Source organism: Pelophylax lessonae (genome assembly GCF_965119305.1).
Source record: "Pelophylax lessonae genome assembly, chromosome: 3".
Taxonomy (NCBI): Eukaryota; Metazoa; Chordata; class Amphibia; order Anura; family Ranidae; genus Pelophylax; species Pelophylax lessonae.
In genome coordinates this window covers 307,170,087-307,184,401 of record NC_138770.1, presented here as the reverse complement: position 1 = coordinate 307,184,401, position 14,315 = coordinate 307,170,087, and the positions used below count along the sequence as shown (strand labels likewise).

The 14,315-nt window shown below is 42.2% G+C and overlaps 1 protein-coding gene across 1 annotated transcript in view; it reads left to right on the top strand.

Moving 5' to 3' along the window:
* Positions 1-14,315, top strand: part of LOC309550513 (uncharacterized protein) — a gene marked incomplete at both ends in the record, with an annotated part of 141,269 nt that overhangs the window by 16,537 nt on the left and 110,417 nt on the right. The window contains 7 exons of the mRNA XM_082250876.1: positions 5,741-5,854; positions 7,183-7,305; positions 9,959-10,072; positions 12,039-12,152; positions 12,246-12,368; positions 13,733-13,866; positions 14,019-14,186. Coding sequence (XP_082107002.1) covers positions 5,741-5,854; positions 7,183-7,305; positions 9,959-10,072; positions 12,039-12,152; positions 12,246-12,368; positions 13,733-13,866; positions 14,019-14,186 — 890 coding nt within the window. The remainder of the gene's footprint in view (positions 1-5,740; positions 5,855-7,182; positions 7,306-9,958; positions 10,073-12,038; positions 12,153-12,245; positions 12,369-13,732; positions 13,867-14,018; positions 14,187-14,315) is intronic.

Here is a 14,315-nt window from a genome sequence, read left to right as displayed (position 1 = left end):
TGGCTACCTAAAAGGATTTACAAGCTTGCCTTAAAGGGACCAACACCGGACCATTACCTCTACATTGGAGACCCTGTTGCCTATTCGTACAAACACTCATTAAGAGTGACTTGGAGGTGAGCGGCCATTTCGCTCATTTATGGATACATGCTCACCACCACAGTGAAAGTAGTTTCCCGCACCAACTGAATGACCACAGTTTCCCGCACATCCGGCAACAATTTTAGACACCAGCACTTTTTCTATGAACTTTTATGCTTTCCATGAACTTATGAACTTTTTTGATTTATCTTCATCCATATAAAGTGATTTTCTTTATATGTGATTTCTACCCCTGCTCTTGGTTTTTTGGGGTATTTTTCACCATCATTACTGTTCACAGTTTTTTATGTCACACAGCTTCATCTGTTTACTGTGTATATATATCACTTTTATGTTCCTTAGATCAGACCATTTTTCCTTTTGCCTTGGATCTGATCAGCTAGTTGCACTTTGCACCTTAAGCTCACTGTCACTTTTTCTTTTATAGTGACTTTCTGTGGATTTTTATTGTTGAATATTACTGTGGTTCACCTTATTTGCACCATTTGCACAGTGCACTTTACCACATCACTTTAATATTTATATTCAATATTTATTTGATGCTATTTACGATCATCACCTCCTATGTATGTGTTTATTAATTCTTGCATTTTTATATAATCTATGGGGTTGATCTAGCGTGGGTTTTATTTACCCTTTCTATTTGCTTTTATGTATGTGGTGGCACTACTAAGAATTAGCTGCTAATCTCTGTTCAACATTTACACTCTATATCTATTATCTGCTTACTACATCTGGTTTATGGTCAGCGCATAGGCTTTTCTTACCTTTATCCTAATCTGTAATTTGATGCCTTTTGGAGATTTTTCCATCTTTCCTTGGCTTCTTTATGCACTTTAATACAAATTTTTACCTTTGGTGCCCAAACTTTCGATCCCCACTGTATATATATATATATATATATATATATATATATATATATATATAAATATATAGTATCTCACAAAAGTGTGTACACCCCTCACATTTTTGTAAATATTTTATTATATCTTTTTATGTCACAACACTGAAGAAATTACACTTTGCTACAATGTAAAGTAGTGAGTGTACAGCTTGTATAACAGTGTAAATTTGATATCCCCTCAAAATAGCTCAACACACAGCCATTAACGTCTAAACCCCTGGCAACAAAAGTGAAGATGTCCAAATTGGGCCCAAAGTGTCAATATTTTGTGTGGCCACCATTATTTTCCAGCACTGCCTTTATCCTCTTGGGCATGGAGTTCACCAGAGCTTCACAGGTTGCCACTGGAGTCCTCTTTCACTCCTCCATGATGACATCACAGAGCTGGTGGATGTTAGAGATCTTGCGCTCCTCCACCTTCTGTTTGAGGATGCCCCACAGATGCTCAATAGGGTTTAGGGCTGGAGACATGCTTGGCCACTCCATCACCTTTACCCTCAGCTTCTTTAGCAAGGCAGTGGTCATCTTGGAGGTGTGTTTGGGATCCCAGTCTCCAAAGGGAGGGGATCATGCTCTGCTTCAGTATGTCACAGTACATGTTGGCATTCATGGTTCCCTCAACTGTAGCTCCCCAGTGCCGGCTGCACTCATGCAGTTCCAGACCATGACACTCCCACCACCATGCTTGACTGTAGTCAAGACACACTTGTCTTTGTACTCCTCACCTGGTTGTCGCCACACACACTTGACACCATCTGAACCAAATAAGTTTATCTTGGTCTCATCAGACCACAGGACATGGTTCCATTAATCCATGTTCTGGCTTGTCTTCAGCAAACTGTTTGGGGGGTTTCTTGTGCATAATCTTTAGAAGAGTCTTCCTCCTGGATCGACAGCCATGCAGACCAATTTGATGCAGTGTGTGGTGTATGGTCTGAACACTGGCTGACCCCCCACCCCTTCAACCTCTGCTGCAATGCTGTCAGCACTCATACGTTTATTTCCCAAAGACAACCATAGGATATGACGCTGAGCATGTGCACACAACTTCTTTGGTTGACCGTGGCAAAGCCTGTTCTGATTGGAACCTGTCCTGGTTAACCACTGTATGGTCTTGGCCACCATACTGCAGCTCAGTTTCAGGGTCTTGGCAATCTTCTTATAGCCTAGGCCATCTTTATGTATAGCAACAATTCTTTTTTTCAGATCCTCAGAGAGTTCTTTGCCATGAGGTGCCATGTTGACCTTCCATTGACCAGTATGAGAGAGTGAGAGCGATAATATCAAATTGAACACACCTGCTCCCCATTCACTCTTGAGACCTTGTAACACTAATGAGTCACATGATACCGGGGAGGGAAAATGGCTAATTGGGCCCAATTGGACAATTTTATGTTTGTGAGATACTGTATATATATATATACATATATATATATATATATATATATATATATATATATATATATATATATATATATATATATATATATATATATATATATATATATATATATAATGTATATATTTAAAATGTTTTAGTTTTTTATATATATATAAATATATATATATATATGAGTAGGCGGGTGGTACCTCCTACATGTTCCCCTCCTCATTAGGTGCCTAGTGTGGTTCACATAGAAGGCCTACCCTGGGATGGGTTCAAACAGAATCATTTAATTACACATGGGGTACCTTTTCTTTCTGTGCCATTTTCATTAATGCCTTGGGACAAGGCTGAGGCTGCTGTGGAGGACTACTCAACCTTAAGGCGGGCTTCTGCTTTTAGAGATGATTGCATATCATGTACACTTGCACCATAAATGTTCTCAAGATAACTCTCAGGTCCCCCTGACAATGTACACCTTACTGTAACTTGCATTTAGGAGGGACACACTGAACCTTGCCCACATTCACCCTTCCAGCGCATCACAGCTACTGCTCTCCCAGTAATGGTATGGGGTTCATTTGTGCGCCACTGGGGCGCAAGTCTGTTCCTGTTGCTATGGAAGACCCACCACTCATGGAGAGAGGCACAGGCACATGCTTCATGACAGGCTGCTTGGTAAACCTTGATTACCTGTGGTGACCATTTTTATCTCCATAATGTATGGACTCTTGTACTAATGTCTTCATGCTCCAAGGAGACTTAGTGTCCTAGTTGTAGAAATGTGCCTGTTATTTGCATTCCTTGCAACTGAGCAACTGACTTCATCCCTGATCCTAACTCAGGCTATGTGCTGCCCCGAGATATCTGCAAAGGTAGAGTTCTTGTGTAATAAATGGGTTCCATCAGTGGCATTCCCCAGTGGTTGGTGTTATTGGGGATGAACCCTGGGTCTTGATGATGACCTCCTACATCACGGTCAAAGCAGCAGGTGACATTCTCTTACTCCTCATAAGTGCGGCTTTCCTACTCTCTACCCTTCAGGCTCACTGCCCCAGACCACTTTCTCTCCTTTATAACACAGTGGTCAGACCCAAAGAAAAACCAGCCAAACAAAAGAACTGGGAGAAAAAAAACATTAACCCTCACCCTCCTATCCTAGGCAGCACCTAACTAGGTTGGTTACAATCAGCCTACATATTTATAACTATCTATCTATCTATCTATCTATCTATCTATCTATCTATCTATCTATCTATCTATCTATCTATCTATCTATCTATCTATCTATCTATATATATATATATATATATATATATATATATATATATATATATATATACACTACATTACTAAAAGTATTGGGACACCTGCCTTTACACGCATATGAATTTTAATGGCATCCCAGTCTTCATCTGTAGGGTTCAGTATTGATTTGGCCCACCCTTTTCAGCTATAACAGCTTTAACTCTTCTGGGAAGGCTGTCCAAAAGGTTTAGGATTGTTTCTTTGGGAATGTTTGACCATTCTTCCAGAAGCGCATTTGGGAGTTCAGGCACTAATGCTGGACGAGAAGGCCTGGCTCACAGTCTGCTCTCTAATGCATCCCAAAGGTGTTCTATGGGATTGAGATCAGGACTCTGTGCACACCAGCCAAGTTCCTCCAACCCAAACTCGCGTATCCATGTCTTTATGGACCTTGCTACACAAGGTGTTCTGGAAGAATGGTCAAACATTCCCATAGACACACTCTTAAACACTTAAAGAGTGTATGCTTTTTGCAGACTCCGAGGACATAGTCTCCTTGGCAGGGGGAGAGTGCAGCACCCTTGTCATGAGCAGGGTTGCTAGTAAAATTTAGTTTGCTGGGCAGTAACTAGTTTGGCTGATTATTACTGTGGTAAATTTGACTTCCTCTTAATCTGGGTTTGGCTGTAGTTCTCCCTTCTGTCAGTAGGTGGCACTGTTGCCTCTGACATTAGAGTGAGAAATACAGTTAAACAGGCTATGAATATTTATGTCTCTTTTAGCCAATTACATTGCAACTGGTGTGTGCTGGGAGAGACTATTTATCTGAGGGAAGTCCAATGCTTGCTCTCCTGCCCCCCGGACCTCCTCTGGGGTGGGTGTGTGCTACTATGCTGCTGCTGGGTAGGCCTGAAGCCTGGGGCCTAGCCACATGCCTGAGACTCTGAGGAGGAGAGCCAGTGTTCTGCATGGAAGTGAGCACCCACAGAGCTCCAACAACCTTTTGTGAGTTACCTGCCTTTTTTAAAAGAAGACAGCTGACCAGCCAATACAGATTGCTGAAATAGATTGGACCCAGGGGAGAGGAGTTGCCTCCGAGGCCAATCTGAAGCTTCACAGATTATTGAAAGGGACTGAATCCAGGGAAGAGGAGTAGCCTCCCAGGTCAGTCTGAACCTCATGTCTGTTTTCCTGTACCGCTGTCTAAGTGCCTGCCATCATTTGTAAACAGTGTCTGACAATTTGACTGTTTTCTAAGGGTGTCCTGTGCCCTACCCCTCTCTCCCTTATCTTATTTTTGTCCTGTTGAGAAGAAATAAAGCTCTTCTGTTGTTCAAGTATAAAAGTGACTGGCGCCCATCGTTTCTTTACTTGTTCATTACCCACCATGCCTAACAATCCACACCCAAAGGAGGTATGTAGGCCCTCTCTGCCTCTGAGGGTCACCACCAGGCCCTAGGAGGTTTGGGGGGATCCACTACAGAAGAGAAAAGAGTTTGGAGGTGGGCTCTGTGGGGTGCGTATATCTAAAGGGATCTGGGGGGCGCTGAGGGATAAAGGGGGCTGAAGGGCTCTAAGGGAGGAGGTAAGACCTTTTGATGGGTTCTGAGAGGAGAAGTCTAAGGTTGAGTTGTCCCCCACCCTCTGTATACTTACTTAGTACAGACCTCCTTCTCAGCTCTGCGCTCAAGGGGAATGAAGGCAGCTTCTCCTTCTTTCCATCTCAGGTCATGTGATATGCCACATGACAAACGTAAACGGGAAGATGAGCAATCTGCCCTCACTCCTCAGTGGCATTGTGTTGAAATGGAAGGGTGTTCTCAGCAGGCACCTGTTCTCTTCTGCTCACAGCAGGCTGCATTTGGAGGGAGGGGAGAGCAGAATTCTCCCTCCAGTAGCTATCAAGGCACCTGCTTCTTCTGACAGATGAACAAAGCAGTTGAAGCTCCCAGCATTTTCCTCCCCCCATTCCTTCCACATATCAACACTGTGCCCCTTCTGTCCCCCTGCCCCATTTCCCCTTTTCCCAGCCCTAATTACATTGTTCTTTGGCTACCCTGCATTTTTATACCTTTGTGATAGACAGATGTGTTTCCTTGCAGACCCTGACGACTGTGCCTCAAGCCCATGTAATAATCGCAGTACCTGTATTGATGGATACCATAGTTTCTCCTGTCTGTGTCCTGCTGGTTGGAAGGGAAGCACATGCAATGAAGGTAAGAAAATGTGCATACACATCTGTGTTATTGCATTTCTGTGTGAAAAAGTGGTACCAAAAACTCAACCCAATACTTTCTTTTACCTGCAACACAGAATATAATTGGTTGCAACAGACAACTCGTTTTCTTGCTGGCAGCCACTCAATTTTGTTTGTGCATGGGTTGGAGCCTATTGATTTTTGTTAGAGGTATTTAAATCATCCTGAAATCTCTGTTTGACATTTTAGAGCCTGTCTGGGGAATTAACTAAGCTTCCAATGCCTTTATAATGATGGGGCTAGCATCACATTAACAAGAGACCTGTTTCAAGTCTATCTTCGCCACCTCCTCTAGTTTTTCTTTCAGCATGAAATAGAAACTAGCACAGGTCTGCACCTGATTAACAGAAAACTGCCACAGATTCCCACCATTGTGCGACCACCCACATTCCTCTCTCTGCCACTGCAGTGAACACACAACATGAGCAGAGACTACACAGGGTAAACACCCTCCTCCTCTCTGCTTTTAGCCAAAAGGGAATGGAGACAGGCATGCAGCAACAGCTCTCTCTGTTCTCTGTGCTGTGTGCTTTGCCCGTCAGAGCCACAGAACAGAGAACGGATCAGCTACAATTAACAAAGGAACGTGCTCCCCTTTTACTAAAGGAGTTGCAAAGGCAGAAGGTTTTTTTTTATCTTAATTCTATTAATTATATTCATTAGGATAAAAAAAAACTTCTGTGTGCAGGAGCCCCCCCCCCCTCCCCCACCCCCAGATACTTATCTGTGCCCATCTTTATCCAGTGATTTTGCAGGAGTGTCTCAGCTTCCCAAGACTCCCCTTCTCATTGGCTAAGACAGCAGTGTGATGTGATTGGCTACCAGGTCAGTCAGCCAATCAGGGGAAAGAGGGGGAGGGGCCAGGTCACGGCTCTGTGTCGGAATGGACACAGGGAGCTGTGACTCTGCTCGGTGCCCCCTCAGCAAGCTGCTTGCTGTGGGGGTACTCAACAGGGGTGAGGGGCCTGGAGCACAGAAGAGGCACTCGAGAAGAGGAGGATCCAGGCTGCTCTGTGCAAAACCAACTGCACAGAGGAGGTAAGTATAACATGTTTCTTATTTATAAAAAAAAAAAAAAAAAACAAACAAGACTTTACAATCACTTTAATTAAAAGCAACATCTGCATGTTTTAAGTTTAGAAGAGTTGCGCAATCATTGTGCCAGCCCAATTTTTTGTTAATTGCCCTCAATATATCTACATTTTATTTATTGCAGTTCTGAATATTTTTATACTGGATGTTTCCTATGGATATACTGGATATAGCTAAACTTTGTTTGCTTTACAGATGTTGATGAATGCTCCCTGGGAACCGCAAAATGTGACCCCAATGCTGCATGCACTAACACTGAAGGTTCCTACATATGTACCTGCAAGACAGGTTATAGGGAAACTGGCAAAGGTTGTGAATGTAAGTGTGAGATTCACTGCAATAATCACATATTATTATTTTGAAGTTAAAATAATCCTTTAAAAAACACATTTACCAGGACTATAAATTAATACTTGAATCTGCTCTATGATGTCATTCAGCACACTCACTTTACTTTCATTGGACATAGAATCCAGTGAAGGGCAACACAATTAATGGAGGAGGGGGGGGGAGCTCAGCTTTGAGGATTGATTACAAATATTACAGGTATTTACTCTGAAGAAGATGTGCTGACCCCGTTCAGACTGGGGCGACACGACTTGGTGGGGCGACCTGTGAAGTCGCGGTGCACAGCGTGCACCGCGACCTCGGCGCGACTTGCACTGACTTCATATCATTGAAGTCAATGCAAGTCGCCTCCAGGTCGCCCCAAAGTAGTACAGGACCCTTTTTCTAAGTCGGAGCGACTTGTGTCGCTCCTATTAGAACGGGTCCTGTGCTAATCAATGTCGCGCTAGTGTGAATGGGGGCTAAGAGGGGATATGAATATATTGTACAAATATATCCAGGTTAAATCCAAACATTGTAATAAACTGCTTACTCTTAAGGTTCTTGAGGAGGACACGTGATCATGATTTAAAGTTAGAAGAAAGGAAGCTAACCTTAGATTGCGAAAAGGCTTCTTCACTGTTAGAGCAGGAAAAATGTGAAACCTTGCCCCCCAGGAAATGGTTCTAGCTGCCAGTGTCAACAACTTCAAAAAACATAGACATCTTCCTCAGAAAGAAGAATATACATAACTATGGGAATTGTTAGAGAATACATATCACATACAAAGACACACCTTTTTTTTTAACCTTAAAATCTATGTAACTGCTGTGTGTATGTAAGTTTTTCGGTCCAATAAGGCCAAAACAGAGCTTTTCGATCTTAGTGCAAATCACTACAGTAGTAAATTAAATCATTTTAACCCAATTTTTGATTTTTAAAACCTTGAAAGCTCACCACATAAGCTATGGAAACGTTATACCCCTTATCCCTATTTAGATGTAAAGAAACATATTGGAGAATTAGAGCCCATTCACACTAGCGCGACTTGTGAGGCAACTTGAGGTGCCCCAGGTCGCTTGACATAACAAAAGCAATGTTAATTAATCAGTGCCGTCTTAATTGGCACTACTGAAGTCGCTCCGACTTCAGAAAAGAGTCCTGTACTACTTTGAGGCGACCTGTGATCCGACTTGTCCCATATACTTCAATGGGAGTCGCCTCCTTATCTTAATTGAAGCGACTTGTTATCAGACTTTCCAGGAAGAAGAAAGAGATTAGCCAGGCATTCCCCACATTGCAGCCATGCCTATATGGTATATATATATATATATATATATATATATATATATATATATATATATATATATATATATATATATATATATATATATATGTAATGGTATATATATTCCATTATCTCTGCTTGGTCTGTGTTAGTGGCACTGGTGGACACAGATAAGTGGCACTGGTGGACACTGATTCATAGCACTGATACATGGCACTGATACGTGGCACTGGTGGACACTGATTCGTGGCACTGGTGGACACTGATTCGTGGCACTGATACGTGGCACTGGTGGACACTGATACGTGGCACTGATACGTGGCACTGATACGTGGCACTGGTGGAAACTGATTAGTGGCACTGATACGTGGCACTGATACATGGCACTGATACATGGCACTGGTGGACACTGATTCGTGGCACTGATATGTGGCACTGGTGGACACTGATTCGTGGCACTGATACGTGGCACTGGTGGACACTGATTAGTGGCACTGATACGTGGCACTGGTGGACACTGATTCGTGGCACTGATATGTGGCACTGGTGGACACTGATAAGTGGCACTGACACATGGCACTGGTGGACACTGATTAGTGGCACTGATTCGTGGCACTGATACGTGGCACTGGTGGACACTGATTCGTGGCACTGATACGTGGCACTGGTGGACACTGATTCGTGTCACTGATATGTGGCACTGGTGGACACTGATTCGTGGCACTGATACATGGCACTGATGGACACTGATACGTGGCACTGATATGTGGCACTGGTGGAAACTGATTTGTGGCACTGATACGTGGCACTGATACGTGGCACTGGTGGACACTGATTTGTGGCACTGATATGTGGCACTGGTGGACACTGATTCGTGGCACTGGTGGGCAGTGGCACTGGTGGACACATACGTGGTACTGGTGGGCAGTGGCACTGGTGGACACTGATACGTGGCACTGGTGGGCAATGAGGAAATGAGTTTAAAAAAACAGAAAAGGGGAATTAGGTCACAACACATCATATTCTGATTGGCCAAACACAAAGTCGTCTGCCATATAAGTCGCGCAAAATAATTCACAAGGCGCGCTGAAGTCGCTGTAAAATTGCGGTAAAGTCGTGGTAAAATCGCGGTAAAGTCGTGGTAAAATCGCGGTAAAAAGTCGCTCCGACATGGGTCGACTTTATGGTCGCGGCAGTGTGAATCGGCTCTTGTACATGTGTGCTCAAAGTGTTGCAAATTTGCTCATCAAAACCAGAAGTACCCACAGCAACGTCAGCTAGTAGTTTGTTAGTTTGTTAGAATTTAAACAATTAGGTCATACACAAAATGTATTAAATGTATTTTTCTCTTGGCAGTTATAAACTTGTGTCTCAGCAATCCTTGTTGGAATAATGCAACTTGTATAAGTTCTCTGAATTCCTTTTCCTGTTCATGCCCCATGGGATACATTGGGAAGTTATGTGAAATTGGTGAGTGCATCAGAATATTCCGTATGTGTTATTTATTTCGTTTATTGTACAAGAAACACCTGAAAATGTATTTCTGCTAGAAATTGGTCATTTGGATCCCTAGATCTAATTTTATAGAAAAGTGATTACTTATAGTATAACTAAACTGTATTTATGTGTATAAAAAGTCTGGTACAGAAAAAAAGGCCAAAGAGTTTAAAAGTGAGTTTGTGGGCTCACTGCACATATGGACATCCCAGGTTCACATGTTTGCTTTCATCCTTGATTAATTTTCAGGTGCTCAGGTAAATCCATATATGGGTATACGAATATGGATACAGTATTTCAACCACAGATTTTGCTGGTGATCCCTATCTTATTTGCTTCTCCATCTGACACATTCCTAATGGTCACCAAATGCAATAGGTGACCTGGCTGGCCAAAGCTCATATGCGTTGCAGATAAATCAATAAACTGATAGACCATGAGGCTACCCTATAAATTTAGAAGCTTAAAATAAGGTGTGTGTGTGTGTGTGAGTGTGTGTGTGTGTGGGGGGGGGGGTTGTCCATGGTTGGAGATACCTATTGTAGCACCCTACAGGTAGGTGCTAGGTAAAATATAGTGGGCTTTGTCTGCCTAACAGCAGAGCCATATTTTCTTTTGTGAGGTAGGTTGTCATGGCTACCAAGTGTGTCTGCTGTGAGGGGAGTCTCCTCACTGGCCCTGTGAGAGGCTTCTCATTGGGCAGTGAAGGAAGCCCAATTGGTGACACATTCAAGCGTGAAACTATCCCAGAAGGCAGATTCTGCCGCAAAGAATTCTGGGAGTGGATAAAAGTCTTAGGGGAGTGCATGACTCAGCGTCTTTGACAGGATCAGAGTCCCAGGAGGGAGAGTGCGGCTGCCTCTCTCCTTCTGTCTGAGGAAGCGGATATCTTGGGGTGTCGCCTGAGTATCCAGAGAGTGCTGAGTTGAGCTGAGGGGATCCGGTGTGCCGAGAACCTGCGGAGAGCCAGAGGGGTCCAGTCCTAGGAAAGCCTACACAGGTTGTGAGTACTGAGGATTGCCCTTGGGGGTCTGCCTGATGTTAGAGGGGACCACTCCGGAAGAGGTTCTGGGATCCAGTGTCAGGTAGCAAGTAAAGGGGGTACCTAGGTTGAGGACCCTAAAGCTACATAGGGGGTATATAGTCAGTGGACCCTGAAGAGTGTGTCAGTTGAAAGTACAGCTATACAGAGTTCTACTTCATACTACCTCAAGCTAGTCAAAGCGGGGGACAGTATTCAGTGACTTCCACAGCACAACAGTGTCAGGAGTTCTACAGTTCTCAGTCCAGCATCTTCTGGACTAATAGTCGAAGATTCAGCACTTCTGTGTTCTACAGGATATTTACAGTGTTAGAGAGCGTTGGCTGGTGCCGACTGATGTCAAGGAAGCGCCAATGGGCATTTTCCAGGTGTACAGTCCCACATGTAATTAGTTCAAGCCTCCAGGAGTATCCCACTCATTCCCTTCTCCCATCCCCTTTAAACCAAATAAAAACCACAAACAAAGATACCGGAGTTGTCGCTGCTTCAGTTGTCACACCCAGGGTCACAGCTCACATGGGCTGGAGAGAGTACCGGTACTGATGGCAGACCCACATCAGGCCACAGGCCTGGAAACCTTGCTACACTATGCATTTTTAAAAATACATTTAATTTGGTCACTGTGAAGATGCTGCTCAAGGCAATCTCACACGTTGACATATGAGTCCATACAAAATAAGATTATAACATGGCAAACTACAGCACTATTGACAGTGTGCACTTAGCACTGTTGTCTGCTGTCATTCTGAAATTCAGAAAGGTATTATTTGATAGAAAAGCTGGACATGTGATTAGGAAATCTGCCATGTGGTGATTGTTCTATTGTCCTCCATGTCCTCCATGCAACCTAGGCATTGCCTGTTGTTCAGAATGACATTTCTTTTTATATCTTTATAGAAATTGATGATTGCGCAAGTGCCCCTTGTAAGAATGGTGCAGTCTGTATAAACAAAGTAAATGCTTACTCTTGTCTGTGCCAGAAAGGCTGGACTGGCATCAACTGCACTACAGGTAAGAGGATACTGAATTTTCTATTCCTCTGCAGCAAGTAGGTGAGCTGTGCAGATAACAGTATGAATTATATTGTCAATATTTTTTTTTCAGATGTGGATGAATGTTCCCAAGGTCTTAGTAACTGTGACCAGCATGCAATGTGCACCAATACACCTGGATCCTACAAATGTACCTGTACCAGTGGCTATAGGGGAGACGGCTTTACCTGTACTGGTAAGTGTACAGATCCCCTACTTGGCATGAGTATACAGCTTTTTTTTTATTTTAATACTTTTTTTTTTCTATTAGTTTTTTTTTTTCTATTATTGGTACATGTTACTTAACTACTTAAAGAGTAACTCCACTTCCATGGGAAAAAAACACATATTAAAAAAAATAATATAGCATATACAATTGCAAAATAAGCTAAATTGTAACATACCATATAAAAAGTTACGTTTCTTTTTCAAACTGTAGTTTTGTAGTTTTCTGTAATATGCAATGCAGCATAGCAACCTGGAGGCATTCTATATAGAGACGGTGTACAGATTGCCCCCCAGATATGTCATTTCCTGCTTGTGTGATTGGCACACTGATTTTCCTTGAAGTGTGCACAAAGTTTCAAATCAGATTTTGGGCATTATCTGCAATAAACATTTATGTTTTGGTGAGATACTCCCAACGGTTTAATCACGTGAAAAGGGATTCAGACCCTGCTACTTTCCTCATTAGAACCCTGCAAGTACAGCAGTTATTGATAATTAAAGTCACTCTCATTCACATTCACTTTGCATATGGACAAACACGAACAAACAGCTATATCTCCAATAGAACAAAAGGTTTGAATCTGCAACATAGTTTGTTAAATTCTTTCAATGCACATAGATCACCTAGAGGGGAATGTTTTTTTCTTTTTTTCTCAACAACAGTGAAGTTACTGTTTAAAGAATATCTATGGTCACAGCGTACACTTTCATTTTATAACATCAGCTTTGTAATCGCAATCCATAAAATAGTTTTTTTTTTTATGACAATCAAATATAAGTTTCCTTGATAAACCTATTTTCATTATGTGAGTGCTGCCTTTCTACTGGCATGTCTTTCCACAACTTCTTGTAGTCCATAAATGCTTTGCAGCTTCTCCTCTGTTCACTTTAAATTGCTAAAGAGTATATGTTTCATGGTACCTTGCTGGCTGCAAGCTGTGATTCCTGTACTGATTTGACCTCCTAAAACTCTTCCTCTCAGCACCCCTGTAGTTCAGAAGGCAGGCTCTGTGAATTCTATGACACAGCAATGCCTTACTCACAGGGCATAGTGAATATATGTCACAGAATACAAGGAAGTAAAATGTGTGGGGATCTTCCAAAAGTAAGTATAAAAACTTCTAAACATTTTGGATTAGTAGGAGTTGGCTGTAAAAAAATTGAAATACAATGTGGAAATGAATACATGGTTTTTATTTTGACCTTAGATACACTTTAATTCCGGAAACATGATTGTGGGTTGCAGCTGTTTTTTGCAGAGATAATTCCTATGATGAATTAATATTGGGGATTCATACCAAATAAGATTTCACTGTCATTTCTTTTATTCAGAAATACGTTTATTCAGCTATGGCCCTTCAGTAGGGGACAGAAAAGCAACAAAACGCCTGCAAGACTTTGTTTCTCCTTTTATTAATGTCCCTGTTGGTTTTCCATTTGACTCCGCATTTTATAACAACCTATATGTAAGTATGACATTACTTATTGTAAGATGTATTTCCCAGAGGTATTGGTGAAAGCTGCCTGTTGTTTAATTACCTATCATATGTATGTGTCTATTTAACTCAAGCCACATAAGATAATGTTAAGATGTGATCATTTTCTTTGTGTTTTCCAGTTCACAGATAATGGTGTTGTTGTTTTTCAACGCAACATTTATGACCGCCCCTATGTACTGAGTTATCCTTACACAACCTTCGAAAGCAATGACACATATACACCCTCAATTCTAGCTGCCTTCTGGGCTGATGTTGATGTCTCTGGTTTCGGGGATATCTTTTATCAGGTAATGTCATGTAGGCTATTGGACAGTTACAATTTCAATACTCTTTGAAAGGTTGGTCCACCAAAAAATTATATTTATTTATAGGTGGAGAAAGGTTGACTGAGTAAATAATGATTCTTCAACAGAGAG